Here is a 16,980-nt window from a genome sequence, read left to right on the forward strand (position 1 = left end):
CTGTTATGTATTTTCACTGGCTTTACTAGGTGTATTTTGACATGTACATAAATAGCTTTAATAAAGTAAGAATGTCTCCAGTAAATTGGAGAACAGAGATAGGTGGGAAAACGAGAGATTGTTTTTGACCAGGTGTATCATATGAATTAGATCTTGAAGAAAGAAAATGATTTCAGCAGGTGGAGATGTGGAAGGAGAGGGGGAAGGTGTGCCAGGCATAATAGGAAGGGCTGAGCAAATGCACAAAAGCAAGACAGAGTTGAGGGTGAGGAGTCTGGAGTAGTCCAGTTTAGCTGGAATATTAGAATACACAAATGATAGTGGTTTGAAATAAGATTGAAGAATGTCGGTTTGTGACCAGATTCCAGAGATCTTTGAATAACAAGCTAAGGAGTCTGTGTTTTATCTTTTAAACATTGAAGAGTACGTCATTCTAGTTAGGAGGCTATTCAGATTGTCCAAGTAAGAAGTGATGAAGTTTGGGAGCAGGATAGCCATAATGAGAGGAGATGGATGGAATAATTATGACTAGTAGAAGGCATTGGTAGAACTTCTTTGACTAATTGGATATGAGATGGGGGAAAGAGTTGGAAATGGGACTCTCGGTTTTGAGCCTGTATGATTATGAGGATGTTGGTGCTATCCACACAGGAACATAGGAGAAAAATCAGGTCTGGAGGGAAAAATAGTGAGTTCTGTTTTGGATGGGCTTAGTTTAAGTTGTTAGTGCAACACTCCGATGGAGATGTCTTTCAGGCATTAGAAAACAAGGTACTGGGTGGAGCTCAGAGGCCGATCAATTATATTCATGTCCTATCAATAAGAGGCAAACGGAGATTGAGATTTGTGAACCCTCCGACTAGAGGTGGCAGCTGATGCCATGAATGTTGGTAAGATCACCAGTGAAGTACAGAAGGAGACAAGATGGCCAGATACTGAGATCTGGAGAACACCCACCTACCTTCGTGACTTGGGAAGAAGAGGCACAGCCAGTGAAGGAGATGGAAAAGGGGCAGTTCCAGAAGCAGGGAGGAAATTCAGAGGCAGCAGCATCAGAGGAACCAAAGGGGCCAGTGTCCAGAAGTACCATCGTCATCTTCGTTGTCAACCGTAGATAAGTCAAGAAGGGTGAAGGCCAGTGTCAGAGGAACCAAAGGGGCCAGTGTCCAGAAGTACCATCGTCATCTTCGTTGTCAACCGTAGATATGTCAAGAAGCGTGCAGGCCAAGAACACACCATTAGATTTGTCAGTGAAGAATCTTGAGGGACATTGAGAGAAGGGCTTCAATAGAGTGGTGGGGGTGAGCTAGATTATGAATGGCATTGGGAAAGAAGAATGGGCTACTGAGTGGTCATGCCAGGTGAGCTGCCTGAGGCCACTCAGGTGTAGAATTATTATGAAGTGCTTCAGAGCTTTCAGAGCTTGTCGTGCTTGTCCTTTAGTATTAGTTTCCTTTTCAGAGGAGACACCATGCTTCTGGACCGATCATGATACTTGTGGCTGTCTTAACGCTCTAAAAGTTACAGAACATTTCCTCATCACTGAATGATTAAGTACTTGAGAAAGGGTCTGAAGATTGTGGGGATTGTCAGTAAAATTTAATTTAAAAAAAAATTTTTTTTTTACAAAATTTAAAATGACTCTGAAAACTGTGAATTTTGCAGGTGAATATGGCAATGGGAGACTTCTTTATAGTCCTAATTTTTTTAAAAATTTAAAACAGCCAGTGTTGTAATTTTTGTATTTTAGATGATTTTTTTGTTTTTTATAACCAGCACCAGCAAGTGGTAAACTTGATATCAAAGTCAGCAGCATTCCTTTTTTTTTTACTGTCTTAAAAAAAAAATTCCATTTTATTTAATATCACTGCTTTTTAAGGGTGAAAATTCCTCCAAAAGATTTTTTTCAGGTGTATAGATATGCATGTAAACTGAAATCTCAACCAAAGTACCATGTAATTACTTTATTTGTTAGATTTCATTTGGAGTGGGGGGAGATTCTTTTTTTTTTTTTTTAAATAAACTCTACATTGCTGGGCTTAAAGTTGGAAAAATCTTTCTTCATGTCTTATCAGTCTTGAAGGGGATATATACTCTCCAAAGAATCATGGCCCAATATTAATTTCTTTATTATAGCTCCTGTATTAAGTACTTGATCCATTTAGTACCTCATTACCCACCCTCTCCAACCTTAGGAATGATTTTGCATTTTAGCATTATTTTGTGGTACCTTTTATTTCAGGTTACTCTCCTACTTTATTTTGACTGAACACTTGAAATCTTTTTTAATGACCTGGTGTTTCCCAGGGTGCTTTGAGTAATTCATGAGTTTTATTAATATGATCATAGTTGTGCTATTAAAATTGAGGTCTTCTTCCTTAGTGTGTATATGGAGGTTAAATTTTAGGAAACATTACAGAGTTCTCTGATAATTCAGGGTTTCATAAAATCATCGAAGTTTTGAGTTGGAAGAGATCTTACGAGTTCATCTAGTCTACTCTTTCATCCATGTAGGAGTTATTTCTGTAATGTTACCTATAAAAGATCATCCTCTGGCCTTTGCTTGAAGAAGCTCAGTTCTTCTACCCACTCGTAGGAGTTTTCATAAATTTAACCTGAAAAGGAGTCTTAGAGATAGATGAGGGAGCTGAAGCTGGGGAAGTTGGGCCTACCTAAGCTGCCCCAATAGCAGGATAGTCATTCAAACCCAGGTTCTTTAACTCCAAGTCCATTGGCTTTTCTTATTAACACCTCTGTTGCTCCCTGATGTCTGGAGAAAGTGAAGAAGGCTTCTGGTGTGTTGGGGGAGTTTGCTGTTGTGAACTTAATGTACATTTCGTGGACATGGACCCAGTTCAAGCATGAATGGTTGGTGATCCGTGTTACTGGAAGAAACTTCCGAATTGAGATCACAGATCCATTTGAATGTTTGGTCAAAGCTGAGCTTAGATTCAACTTCTGATTTGACCATCTCCCTGGAATTCTCATTGGACATCCCCAGAAGTTCTCTTCTTATCAAGATGATATCTGCCTCGCTGTGACTCCCATCCACTGGCTTTAGTCTTGCCTAGTGTCTGCTCCTGTGTGAAAGCCCTTCAGATATTTGAAGAAAACCATGATAGATGTCTTCCTTTAGCTCTCTTCAGGCTGAATCTCTGGTGGCTTTGACCCTTTCTCTTGTGATGTGGTTTCCAGACCTCCCATCATCTGCCTTTCCTACCATTGGATAGATTCTAATTTGTCAACAATCCTCTTCAAATGAAATCTACAATTGGACACAGTAGTTACCTTTTTTTGTGGAATGGTCTCTTGGTCCAGTCTGGGGAAGCCTGTGGACCTCATCTCAGAATAATATTCTTGAATGAAGAAATAAAATATGTAAAATTCCAAAGGAAATTATATTGAAATACAAGAATATTTTTAAAAAGACAAGTTCACTAACCCCCTGAAATCTATCCACAGAACCCCATAGAGGGGAAACGCAGACCTCCGGCTAAGAACCCCCTCTCCAGACAGAGGGCATTGCTTCGCTTGCTCCAGGGCACATTGCTTCTATAATTCAGCCTGAGGTGGCTTTTATGTTGCCTTCACGCACACCTAAGTGTGTCCAAGCATGCATATGTGTGATCACAATGTCTGTTTTGCTCACAATGCACCTACAAAGTTTGTAGGGGTCCCAGGATTTTTGAAGATGATATCTGTAGCACATAGATAGTTTCTGCCAAGCTGGAAAAGTTCTGAAGGAGGACCTGGTTGATAGTTGATGGAGTATTTATTGTTGAGTATCAGCCACCTAGCTACAGATGTGAGAGGCTTATCGGTAAAAGGCTAGCCATCAGTCAATCAGTTTTTTTCTAGCAGCCAGAGGGGTTGTGATGTGCCTGGGTGACAGTAGCACAGATGTTAATGAAATTGTGCGTTCTCAGAGTGGTGAAACAAGTGTGCATGTACCCACACACATCTTTGTACAGTTTTCATGTTGTGTTATTTCCTCCAGACAGCTTTGTTTTTATACATTTCTGTTATTTGTTAGTTTGGGGGACAATGTAGTAATTTCCCCAAATATTGGACATTAATAGAAGTTGTCTGCAGTTTCTTACCATCACATAGACCATGGTTATAAATATAACATAACTTGTTCTTTTCGCATTCTTTTTATTTTTTTTTTAATTGATGTCATTAATGGGTCAAAGGCATGATCGCTTTCTGGCTCTTCCACATTACCAGATTGCTTTCCAGAAAGACTGCACCAGTTTTCATAGCTACCAGCAGTATTTTGTAGGTATCTGCTTCCCTGCAGTCTCACTGATGTTTAGTGAGGCTGCCAGTTTAATGGATGGATATGAAAGAGTATCTCATGGTAGTTTGATTCTTAGTGAATTTGAAAACATTTTTGAGTTTTGTTTCTCCTTACATTATTTTTCTGATTATCCTTTGAGTATTGAAGCCACCCTTAGAGATTTATATCAGTCCACTATTCTGGAAGTCAAGCTTTTGTCTTATATTTTTTGTATCTTTTTCTTCATTCAGTTGCTTTTCTTTTTGCCTTACATGTTTTATTTCTAGTTGTGCAAAATTAATTTTATTTTTATATAATCAAACCCCTCAACCTTACTCCAAATAATTCCTTACATTACTTTGATAGTTAAGATTTTATCTCTTCCCTTCTTTTTGAATTAATAGCCTTATCTTTCTTCAAACATTTAAATAATTGGTTAATATTTTGAAGTGTGGGGGAATGAGGATGGAAGATAATACTTATCTCATTTTTAGTTTATTTTAGATCAAAAGAAATTTATTTTGTTCCTTGTTAACCTAGTTTTCCCAGTGTTAATTTTTTAGTTCCCTTCCTTATTATTGAATAGGCATAGATTTGTCAGTGTGTTACAATAGAAAGGGCTCCCTATCTGGAGACAGAAGGCCTGGGTTCAGATTCTCCTGCTTGCCTTAGTGACCCCAGGCAGGGTCCTTTTACCTCTCTAGGATTCAAATTTCTCACCCTAAAATGAGGAGGTTGGTAGCAATGAGGTCCAAGATCCCTTCAGCTCTAAATCTGATCCTTTTATTTTAATTTTGAATTCTTACTGGTCTTCTTTTCCGTTGGTCTATTTTTCTGACTTTTTGGTCAGTACTAGGCAACTTCGGTATTGTCACGTTTTGTTTAAGGTCTGGAGTGCGAATCTTCTTTCATTGACTTCTTTTCTCTAATGTACGCTTTCATTTCCTTGCCAGACTATTTTGCTAAATCAGTTTTGTTTTCTTTTTATACTAAAACTTTGTAAAGAGACCTGCTAGCTTTCAAAATTCATATTAATTTATATTTATATAATTTACTTAATAAATGTTGTTGGTTGATTCATAATATTAAATAAATTAATTTGGCATAATACAGATACTTGTTAGCATTATAATATTTAATATTTCTGATGATCAGCAAGAAGTAGCTCTCTGTTTGCTTAGGCTTTATTTTATACTTTCATTCTACTTTAAAAACAATTCTTTTTTCTCCTTTTCCTAACTTAGCTTGTTCGTGTTCTGGTATCACCTACAAATCCTCCAGGTGCTACCAGCTCATGCCAGAAGGCAGTGTATCTCTGTGGATTGTTGCAACAGCTTTGTATTATCTTAATGGCTACTGGTGTTCCTGCTGATATTCTGACTGAGGTACATAAATGACACATACTTTTATCAAACCATCCCCCAGGCCGGGAAGAAGCTGTGGTTTTATAGATTTTTATGAGCTTTGCTTATTGTGTCCGTATAGGATTACTTAAATGGTTTCTTAGCTGTCATTTCATCCCATGGCAAAGGTGGGTTTTTTTTGAGTCTTCCCTAAAGTAGAATACATTTTGAGGAAGCTTTTTATAAAAAGTTATTTCTAGGATGTTAGTGGAAGTGTTTTTATTTTATTTTTTTTCTCAATTACATGTCAAGACAATTTTTAGCTTTTTTTTTTCACAAGATTTTGAGTTCCAAATTTTTCTCCCTCCCTTCCCTTCCCTCTTCTGAAAGTGATAGGCAGTTTGATACAGGTTATACGTGTGCTTTCATGCCAAACATATTTCTATATTAGTCACAGTTGTGAAAGAAGAAACAGATCAAAGGGGAAAAAAGCCACGAAAAAGAATGAAGTGAAGAAAATATGCCTCAATCTGTATTCGTTGTCCATCAGTTCTTTATCTGGACGTGGACAGCATTTTTTTTCATGAGTCTTTTGTACTTGTCTTGGTCATCATGTTGCTAAGAAGAGCTGACTCATTCATAGTTGGTCATCACACAGTTTTGCTGATACTGTGTACAACGTTTTCTTGGTTCTACTCGTTTCACTTTGCATCAGTTCATACAAGTCTTTCCAGGTTTTTCTGAAAACTGTCTATTCTTCATTTCTTACAGCACAATAGTATTCCGTTGCATTTATATACCACAACTTGTTCAGCCGTTCCCCAATTGATGGGCATCCCCTCAGTTTCCAGTTCTTTGCCACCACACAAAGAGCTGCTGTAAACATTTTTGTATATGTAGGTCTTTTTCCGTTTGTTGTGGTCTTTTTGAGATACAGACCTAGAAGTAGTATTATTGGATCAAAGGGTTTTGCACAGTTTTGTAGCCCTTTGGGCATAGTTCCAAATCACTCTCCAAAATAGTTGGATCATTTCACAACACCACTAACAGTGCATTAGTGTCCCAGTTTTCCCACATCATCTCCAACATTTATCATTTTCCTTTTTTGTCACATTAGCCATTCTGATAGGTGTAAGGTGGTAGCTCAGAGTTGTTTTAATTTGCATTTCTCTAATCAGAAGTGATTTAGAGCACTTCTTCATATGATAGCTTTTGATTTCTTCATCTGAAAACTGCCTGTTCATACCTTTGGCCATTTATCAATTGGGGAAGGGAAGTGTTTTTAAAGAGAGATTTATGAGTGTATTTTTAAGAAATGTATATGCAGTATATGAGATTTTTATTGCTACAAATTATTTCCTAATGATCTCCAGTTTTTCAAGCTGACTTTGGAGATTAAATTGAAAGAGAAGCAGTTAAATTTTTTCCTACTCTGAAATCAGCATTAGGCCTTCTTTATTTTCTGATGAATATTTAAATTCTTCTCAACAGACCATTAACACTGTATCAGAAGTTATTCGAGGCTGGCAAGTAAACCAAGACTACTTTGCATCTGTCAATGCACCTTCAAACCCACCACGGTAGGAGAAAGGGATATATCTATACTTCTAAAAGCTTCCTGTGGAAACTACAAATATACTTAATTAACTGATTTGGTAGTAAAACTTGTGTGTGTGTGTCTTTGGTTTCTGAAATCCTGCTGTGCACCTTTGAGATGGCAAGAGATTAATCTTTCTGCAAATCAGATAGACTGGGTTTTTTCCTCTGTATTTGGAGCTTTGGGTGCTAGGTTTCTTTTCACAGTTTTTTATCAGTTACCAGAAATATCTACTTTATGACTTAAAAGTTATATTTGAAATAATTAGCCCTTGACAAAACATGTTGCTTTTCTTCTCCAGAATATGACTTCCCCCACAGTTCACCTTTCACTGTGTCTTGACTCTTTTAAGTGGAACCTGTCAGCAAATGCTGGCATATAGTGGGCACTCAGTAAAGAACTATTGAACTGAATTGACTCTTCAGCTGAGTTGAATCCTTAACTGCCTCCAGCTTTTGTCCATGATTCCTAACCGTGAGGTAGATAGGTGAAAATAGATTTAAGTTTTTTTTTTTATCTTGTTTTTGAAAAATTTGGGTAGAATTTTAGTGGTGGACGCTGGGTAGGTATTTCCAGAAATGTCTAGTGTTGTTATCCCCATTTTTATAGACAAGAAACCCAGTTGTCAAAGGGGTGATTAGCCAAAGATTACCCATGTAGTAAATAGGCATAAGAAGACTTGTCATGTTCCAGGGCCTCTGCCTCAAATACAATGTCCTTTCCACTCCTACATATGAATGAGGTGCTTTGTCTCTGGGAATTAATTGTGAACGAATAGGCAAATCCATTTTTCTTTATTTTTCTTTAAAAAATTTTTTTTATTAATTTTGAAAATACAAAAAGAAAAAAAAATTTCCATGTACGTAGCACAACATAAAAAGAGGATTCAGTATAAAACCATGAATTTCATTTCACACTTTTACTTTTTTTTTAAAACTATGTACCGAATAATATACATCATTTTCAAAGCTACCCTGCTTTTCTGTGCTTCCTTCTAAATTTTCCTTTATTCTCTGCTGTACATTTACTAACATACTTCTTCTATTAGCTCTTTGGATGTGGATAACATCTTCCTTCGTAGGTCCTTCACAGTTAATTTGATTATTTGTAATACTCAAAATGACTGTCATTCAAAATTGTTCTGAGAACAATATTGCTGTTACTGTCTACAGTGTTCTTTTGGTTCTCTCATTTCACTCTTCATTATTTCATGCAAGTCTTTCCATGTTTTTCTGAAATCAGCCTGCTCATCATTTCTTACAGCAGAGTAGTATTCCACCGCAATCCTATACCACAACTATAGCCACTCCCCAGTTAATGGGTATCCCCTCAATTTCCAGTTCTTTGCCACCACAAAGAGAGCTGCTGTAAATATTTTAGACCATATAAATTCCTTACTTTTTTCCCTAGGAAACAGAGCTAACCGTGGTATTACTGTCAATGGGTATAGGTAGTTTTGATACTTCTTTGGCCATATTGCTCTCCAACATGGTTGGATCAGTTCACAGTTCCACCAACAGTGAATTAGCATCCCAGTTTTTCCACATCTCCTTAAACATTTGTCGCTTTACCTTTTTATCATTTTAGCCAATCTAATAGGTGCGGTGTGTTATTTTAAAGTTGTTTTAATTTGCACTTCTCTAATCAATAGTAATTTAGAGTATTTTTTCATGACCATATGTAGTTTTTATTTCTTCATCAAAAAACTGCCTGTTCATATCCTTTGACCATTTATCATTTGGGGAATGACTTGTGTTCTTATAGATTTGACAAAGTTCTTTATATATTTGAGATATGAGACATATTTGAGATATGAGTTTATCTGAGAAACTGTGTGTAAAATTTTTTCCCCAATTTTCTGCTTTCTGATCTTGGATACATTAATTTTATTTGTATAAAACCTTTTTAATTTAATGTGATCTAAATTATCCGTTTTACACCTCACTATGCTATCTCTTGTTTATTCATAAATTGCCCTCCTCTCTGTAAGTCTCATAGGTAATATGTTCCATGTTCTTCTAATTTTCTTACAATATGTCCCTTTATATCTAGGTCTTGTGTCCATTTTGACTTTATCTTGGTTAAATGGTGTAAAATACCAGTCTATATCCAATTTCCTTTCCAACTTTCCCAGTAATTTTTACCAAATGATGAATTCTTCTCCCCAGAGCTTAAATCTTTACATTTGTCAAACACAAGTTTACTATAGTCGTTTGCTACTGTGTGTGGTATGTCTGTTCTGTTCCACTGATCTGCCTTTGTACTATTTCTTAGTCACTACCAGATAGTTTTGATAATTAGAGCCTTATAGTTTAAGATCAGGTATTGCTAAACCTCCTTCCTCTACATTTTTTCCATTAATTCCTTTAATATTCTTGACCTTTTGTTCTTCCAAATGAATTTTGTTATTATTTTTTCTAGCTCAGTAAAATAATTTTTTGTAATTTAGTTGGGGTGGCATTGAATAAATAGATTGGTTTAGGTAAAATTGTAATTTTTATTAAATTAGCTCTGCCTATCCATGAACAGTTAATATTTCTCCAATTATTTAAATCTGACTTTATTTGTATTAAAAAAGGTTTTAATAGATATGTTCATGTAGTTCCTAATTTTGTTTTGTTAGGTTTATTCCCAGGTACCTTACGATGCCTGCAGTTATTTTAAGTGGGGTATCTCTTACTATCTCTTCTTAACAGAGTTTTGTTGGTGATATATAGAAATTCAGATGACTTATGGAAATTTATTTTACATCCTGCCATTTTGCTAACATCATTAATTGTTTCCACTAACTTTTTAGTTGAAGCTTTAGGATTTTCCAAGGATATCATCATATTGTGTGCAAAAGAAGATAGTTTTATTAGGCAAATCCATTTTTCAGGTTTTCCTAATTGGGTGAGTGTGGCCTTAGAAAAATAAGATAGCCCTGGGAAAAAGATATTTGAGCAACACTTGCTGCACGCTGTAACTATCCTTTTAGCTCTGGGCCTCACATGACTGAGTCTCGGGCTTTGTGTGCTTTGGTTCTGATATGCATTTTTCTTTTAATAATGAAACAGGCCTGCAATTGTTGTGCTTCTGATGTCCATGGTTAACGAAAGGCAGCCATTTGTGTTGCGCTGTGCTGTTCTCTACTGTTTCCAGTGTTTCTTGTATAAAAACCAGAAAGGACAAGGGGAAATTGTGGCCACGCTTCTACCTTCTACCATTGATGGTAATGATTTGTTTTTTTAAGTATTTCTACATTGAATCCAATCTTACGCTTTTATCTAAAATAGTTTACATCCTCAGTCTGTCTTCCTATAGCTGAAGATTAATCTTAATGTTAAGTAAAATGTAAATGTTTTGGTTTGAGCAATTCTTTACTGGTAATAATGTTGGGGCTTTTATTATCATGTGAGTGACCCACAGTTTTAATTATTTGGGGCCCAGTATTCAATAACTTATAGCCACTGTATCACCACTGGAAGATTACATAAGCAGGACGGACATAAAAAAAGTTACAGGTTGATTTTATCTTGTGCTTTAAAAAGAAAAGCCAACTCTGTATAATAGATACTCACAGTTTGTCATACATTCCTTCCTTTACATTTTGTAGTACATATGGAAATGCCCATTCAGTTTTGTTAGGTTCAAAATAAAAAATGAGGAAGTGAACATTAAAAAGCAAAAAGAATATTTCTGGGCCTTTGTTTAAGGGAAAAGCGTGGTTTTATTAAAAACACTTTATAGTTTTCCAAAGGTCACCCAGGTCTGTCTCCTCCTCCTCCTGCTCCATTCTGGTCCCAGTTCATTGGGCATTCATAGCTTCTGTCTACGATGTACTAATGGACCACCTCTCCAGCAGGGTCATAAATCTAGGAAAAGATTCTTTTTATTATCAGATGTTTTTCAATTAAATTTTTTCGTGATAAAATCTTGAGATCAACTATATACATAAAAATTCATGGTAAAGTAAATGTATGAGTCCTAAATAAACACTTCTCATCAGTTTGACTTTCTGGAAATTGAGCTGTGTGCTTTGCTACTGTAAATCCCAACACCACATTTTATTTCCTCTTCCATAATCCCTGATCTTTTCATTCTTCATTCATTGCTTCCATCCTTCTGCAGGCATTTATTATCCATCCTTACTGTGCCTTTTTCCCCCACTGAACAGTTTAAAAAACCCAAAAAGTAAAATCTTCTTAACATATTCTGAATCCAGCAAAACTAATTTCCATATTGACCATTTCCAAAAATCTGTGTCTCATTCTGCACTTTTAGTTCATTACCTCTCTGGGAGGAGATGGGAGTAGGGTGGGCTGGGAGGAGGAATTCGTATTTAGGCCTCAAAGCTCATGGTTTATTATTGCATTGAACAGAGTTATAAAGTCTTTCATATTTGTCTTTCTCTATAATGTTTTCATGTAATTCTTCTCATTTCACTCTACATTATTTCATATTGAAGTCTTTGTACTTTCCTCTGAAACTGACCATTTCATCATTGCTTATGGCACACAGGAATATTTCCATTGTATTTATGTACCATAATTTGTTTCGCCATTCCCCAGGAGGTAGACACCCACTTAGTTTCTGCTTTTGGCTACTATGACAAATATAGGGGTTCTTAACCTGGAGTCCTTGTACTTTAGATAGGTCGATAGGTAGATCAATTGATTGATCAATAAATATACCTCCTAATAGTATTTTGTTTTATTCATTTAAAAATATTATTCTAAGGAGTCTATAGGTGGCATCAGACTGTCAAAGGGGTCCAGGACACAAAAATGGTTAAGAAACCCTGATGTCATACTGAAAGAAACCCTGGGAGCAATCTGACCCAACCCTCTGATTTCACAAGTGAGGAAATTAAGTCTCACCAAGATTAACTGACTTCCCAAGGTCACTTCATTAAGCATCAGTCCATACAAGTCTTTCCAGGTTTTTCTGACGTCCTCCTACTACTCATGTCTTATAGCACAGTAGTATTCCATTACATTCATATACCACACCTTGTTCAGCCATTCCCCAATTGATGGGCATCCCCTCAATTTCCAATTCTTTGACACCACAAAAAGAGCTGCTATAAATATTTTTGTCCATGTGGGTCCTTTTCCCATTTGTATGATCTCTTTGGGACGTAGCCCTAAAAGTGCTTGCTGGGTCAAAGGGTGTGCACATTTTTATGACCCTTTGGGCATAGTTAAGAATCTATTTTAAAAGCAAATCTAAGAAAGTTGAGACAAAATTCTCCCTTCGTGATGACATGGTCTGTTTGCCATTCTTTTGCCATTCCCGTCAGCTACTAAGAGCATACTTTGTAGAAATGGAAAAGGGAAAACTGGAAGGCGTTCTCCTGTAGGTCTACCCAGTATCCACTTTGATTGTGCAATGACTAAACAATTTGGGATTCATGAATGTAATAGAATATTCATTTTCTGTAAGAAACGAGGGAAGATTTACAAAAACAGAGGCGTAGAGAAGTAAGCCAAGCCAGGAAAACAGTGTGCCCAGTGCCTCGAGCCACATGAAAGGTAGGGGACTGTTGTGGGATCATATAGTCCAGGCTTCTCCTCCCTGGAGCAGCCCCGTGATTGCTCCCGCTCCCTTCCTGTGGAGGGGTGGTGTTGGGGCCCCAATGCCAGCTCAGCTGGTGTGCTGCAGCTGCCCTTCCTCCTCTCCCTGACTGCCCAGTGCCCTCTGGGCAAGGGAAGGATACAGTTATAGGTGGGAATGAAGGTGACAGCAAAACAAAAGACCAATAAAAATGTAAAAAGAGAAAAGAAGAAAAGACAAAGGAAAGAAAAAGCCCTAAGGCTGTGTTGTGTCCTGTCAGTGGATTTGACCTTTCCTTGAATTTGTTTTGGAATCAGTTTCCTCAGCCCCAGCCTGGTGGCTGTCATTGGTAGTCTTCTGAGATCTTCTGATTCCTGCTAGGGGAATCTCCTTGAACTTCCTTCTTCAGACACTCCTTCTCCTTGGCCTCTTCATGTTTTCTGAGTTGTCCTTTACTCGTCCACTACGGTTTAGGAGCAAAGAGAAATGAAGAACACCGCCTTGGGGTGTTTCATGACGTTACTGGGTAGCAGCATATCTGATATGTCGACTATACCTTCAGTTCATTTTGAGTTTAGTCTGATTGGATGTAGAGCTCTGACACTCTCTTCTGCCTGCCAATTTTGTAGCTACAGGTATCTCAGTCTCTGCCGGTCAGCTGTTATGTGGAGGCCTCTTTTCTACGGATTCCCTTTCAAACTGGTGTGCTGCCGTGGCCCTGGCCCATGCTTTGCAAGAAAATTCTACTCAGAAGGAACAGCTGCTGCGGGTCCAGCTTGCCACAAGCATCGGCAACCCGCCAGTGTCTCTGCTGCAGCAGTGCACTAACATCCTCTCTCAGGTGCAGTACTTGGCCATCCTTACGTGCAGAGGGGGAGGGGAGCGGGAACGTGCACTAAAGAGACATTTTGATTTCAGCACAGAAACCCTACAGGATTTATGGAGCATCAGGAAAGTTTGCAGAGAAAGGAGAAAAGAGCAGGGCTCACACACTCATTTTCTTTTAGGAAGAGAAAGCAGCTGGCGGCACTTTGCCTCTGGCATTAGTCTGTACAGCGTGGTATTAATTAGGCTTGCACTGCCCTGGCTCTTTGAAGAACTGGCCCCAGTTTCCTGATCAGTCCCATGATGGGGTTGAACTTGGCCTCGGAAGCCCCTTCTAACTCTAAGTCTGTGGTCCTGTGACTTGATGAGGGCCTTCCACAGGAATTAATGGTTGAGCTTATTGAGGACGAAAGATGGTCATTAGCAAGCTGAATATTATAGTGAATCTCTTGTCACTATTAAAAATCACACCTTTATCCTTACTTCTCAGACATAATTTTTAAAAACATAAATGCCGCACATATTTGGAAGTAGTCAAACCCTCATCCTAAGAGGCCATGCATAGTCACTTAGCATTTGTCAGCTCCAGCCTTTGCCATCGCACAGCCTATCAGCGATCCTCTCTTAATCCAGATAGCTGTTGACTGTCTAGTCATGACCACCATACACTGAAGAGTGAGGAGTCATGAGGGTTTATGGATAATGAGATAGCTTCAAGGTGATTTCATTTCACACCCCCCCCAAATGGCAGCAATATATCACCTTGACCCCAGGATAGGAATATACATTTTAGTAAAATAGAGGCAACCTCAAAGTAGAATCAACCATAAGTGATTAATGCTGGGATAGTTAAAGATGGGGGGTGGAAGGGAAGAATTTTGATAGGATTTTTCCAGATTTAATTTTCCAAAATAGTAATGCATGTGAATTTTTTTAATGTATAATTTACAGGGTGATAAGATCGACAGACGGGTATGTATCATCTGGTGGAGTTTAGGCATTTCCCTCTTAAAAATAGGGCCTTTTCTGTGTCTTGGGTTCTGCTGATTGGTTTTTTTTAACCGCTTGTTGAAGTAATACTCTACTTACTCTTTCATGTGTCAGCCAAGGTAGCACTCTTACGGGCTTCTCAGTGGGATGCTGCGGCGGTGTCCTTGGAGCTACGCCAGTGACATTCCTAAGCTGGTCTTGGCCTTTCTCTTGGGATGCTTGCACTTTGCAGAATTCAAAGGGGTTTAGTTGAAACTTTCTTCTTTTCTCATTAATGTTTTTTAAAGAAGGTAAAATTTAGTTTTAAGGCACTTATACCTTTGCTTAATCATAATTTAAAGTAGGAATCGTTTCAGTGGATTGCTTAGACCACGCTAAGTCTTGACGTTTCAGATGTTTACAATTAAAACACCGCGGTTTATTTGGTATGTAACCTCTCCCTTCAAACATTTGGGAATGCTTTTATTTATCTTTTCTGAGTGATTGGCAGAAAGGTGTATAGTTTAAACTAGTAAGCATAGGCGTGCTTGGGTATATGGTGTCACTTTAAAATCTGGGTAACAATAACTGAGCTGCTGAATTGAGATGTTTGCTTTTTTTATGTAAGTTAATGGTATTGAGCATTATGTCTGTTCAGAGCATGAACTAATATTTTATTGACATGGAAGTTCCCATCTCAGTGCTCTGTGTGGTATTTGAGAAGGGCAAGTGTGTCATAAGTATTAGACTTAATAATATACAAGTGTGGGGGGAAAATGATCATCAAAGAATGGAAAACCCATAGATATGCAAAACAGATTTTGCCAAACCTAAAATTCCTGAGCATGTTTGTCCTCATAATCAAAATCAATCAAAATACTAGACATGTTTTAATATTTTACTAAAGATCTAGTCGAGATAAATTATCTTGAAAAGGCCAGTTCAAAATTTCCCAAAAATTGTTTGGGCTGATTGCCATGAGCAATTCTCCAGCGTTTAAAATCCTCAAAAAATGAGAGGGCTGCTAGGTGGCACAGTGGATAGACTTACTAGCCGTGTGACCTTGGGCAAGTCACGTAAGCCCAATTGCTTTTAAAAAAAAAAAAACTCAAAAAAAGAAATTACGTTTACCTTGTTGATGTAATTTAAAGTGTTTTCAAATAAATGTTTATTGAATTCCTACAGTGTTCCAAGCCTTTGATATCAAGAACTGTGACATATACATAAAATGATCATCGTTAAAAAACATTTAGCTCTCACTAAAACTTACACATATATGCAACAAAGCAGGTTGATCTTCTGTTTTTCTGTTCCAATGTTTTCTCCATTGTAAGGGATGTAGTCACTTTTAATTAACTGAGACGCAGACTGTATTAAGCTCCTTGAGGCAGGGACTGTCTTTATTTATCATTTCTTATGCCTTGCACATGCTAAGTATTTAATGCTTAATGAATTTAATTCGGAAAGTCATTTGACCTCTGTGATTGTAGCACTAATTTGTACCTCTTGTATATGTCTTGCAAATGAAAATCCTTATATTCTTATTAGGTTAACTTATATATGACCAAGTCATGAATTATTGGTTATTTATGTGTGTGCCATAATCCCTTGCAGATTGTATGCTCTGTTGAAAGCAGATTTTTTACCTGAATTTGTCTTGCTGAGTGCCTAGTACGTGCTCTTTAGGTGCTAAGTGAATGTTGGTTGGGTTGGGTTTGTAGAACTGAATCCCAGTCCAGATTTTTCAGTTTGCCAGCTGTGTGTGTACTTTGGGCAAGTTACATGGCCGCTGTACCTTAGTGTCCTCATAGGGAAAATGGGGGTCCAGAGACCTATTCAGTCTCTCTCCCAGATTGGTTGTGCTGAGCAAATAAGACTGTGCTAGTGTGGAGACATTCTTTGTGGTTCTAATGATTGAGGGCAGGGGGGATCTGAAGCCGGGGGCGGGGGGAAGTGGGAGGGAAAAAGAAGAAAGACCCTGAGTCATTGCCTAACAAAGGCTGACTGACTTGGGTCTGCTGAGTAAGTAACCTCAGCGGTACAACATCCGAGGGGAAAGCGAGCAGGAAATTTCTGGCATGCCGGAAAGGACAGGGCCTGTGCTACTCCCCACCTGGAACCACTTCCTCATCTGAGGGGAAGAGTGTGGCGCTTTTAATCTTCCTGAATTAAAAAAGAGTTTTGAGGCTTCATTTTGGAGAGGAAACAGAAAAGTATTTGATCAGGGAGATGTTGGAAAGAGAGCTGGAGACTCTTTTGGCTAAACAGAAGCACTCGAAAATCGAGTCATTCAGCATCTTTTGGAAAGCAAGGAAGTTGTGCAGGGGCCTGACACCAAGTATGTGATCAGTCATACTGTGCATGTGCACATATGTCTGGCCTCACACACACACACACACACACACACACACTTCCATAGAAAGAGCCCCAGC

The 16,980-nt window shown here is 38.0% G+C and overlaps 1 protein-coding gene across 3 annotated transcripts in view; it reads left to right on the forward strand.

Moving 5' to 3' along the window:
- The window catches only part of USO1 (USO1 vesicle transport factor), an 89,761-nt gene that overhangs the window by 55,757 nt on the left and 17,024 nt on the right, over positions 1–16,980 (forward strand). For 2 of the 3 annotated variants that reach the window (XM_027854633.1, XM_027854635.1), the window contains 5 exons: positions 5,524–5,664; positions 7,114–7,202; positions 10,276–10,430; positions 13,384–13,595; positions 14,531–14,551. In XM_027854633.1, the coding sequence (XP_027710434.1) occupies positions 5,524–5,664; positions 7,114–7,202; positions 10,276–10,430; positions 13,384–13,595; positions 14,531–14,551 (618 nt within the window). The remainder of the gene's footprint in view (positions 1–5,523; positions 5,665–7,113; positions 7,203–10,275; positions 10,431–13,383; positions 13,596–14,530; positions 14,552–16,980) is intronic. The other variant, XM_027854634.1, reaches the window with a different exon arrangement.

The sequence above is a fragment of the Vombatus ursinus genome, unplaced genomic scaffold (assembly GCF_900497805.2).
Source record: "Vombatus ursinus unplaced genomic scaffold, bare-nosed wombat genome assembly UNPS02010461.1, whole genome shotgun sequence".
Classification (NCBI taxonomy): domain Eukaryota; kingdom Metazoa; phylum Chordata; class Mammalia; order Diprotodontia; family Vombatidae; genus Vombatus; species Vombatus ursinus.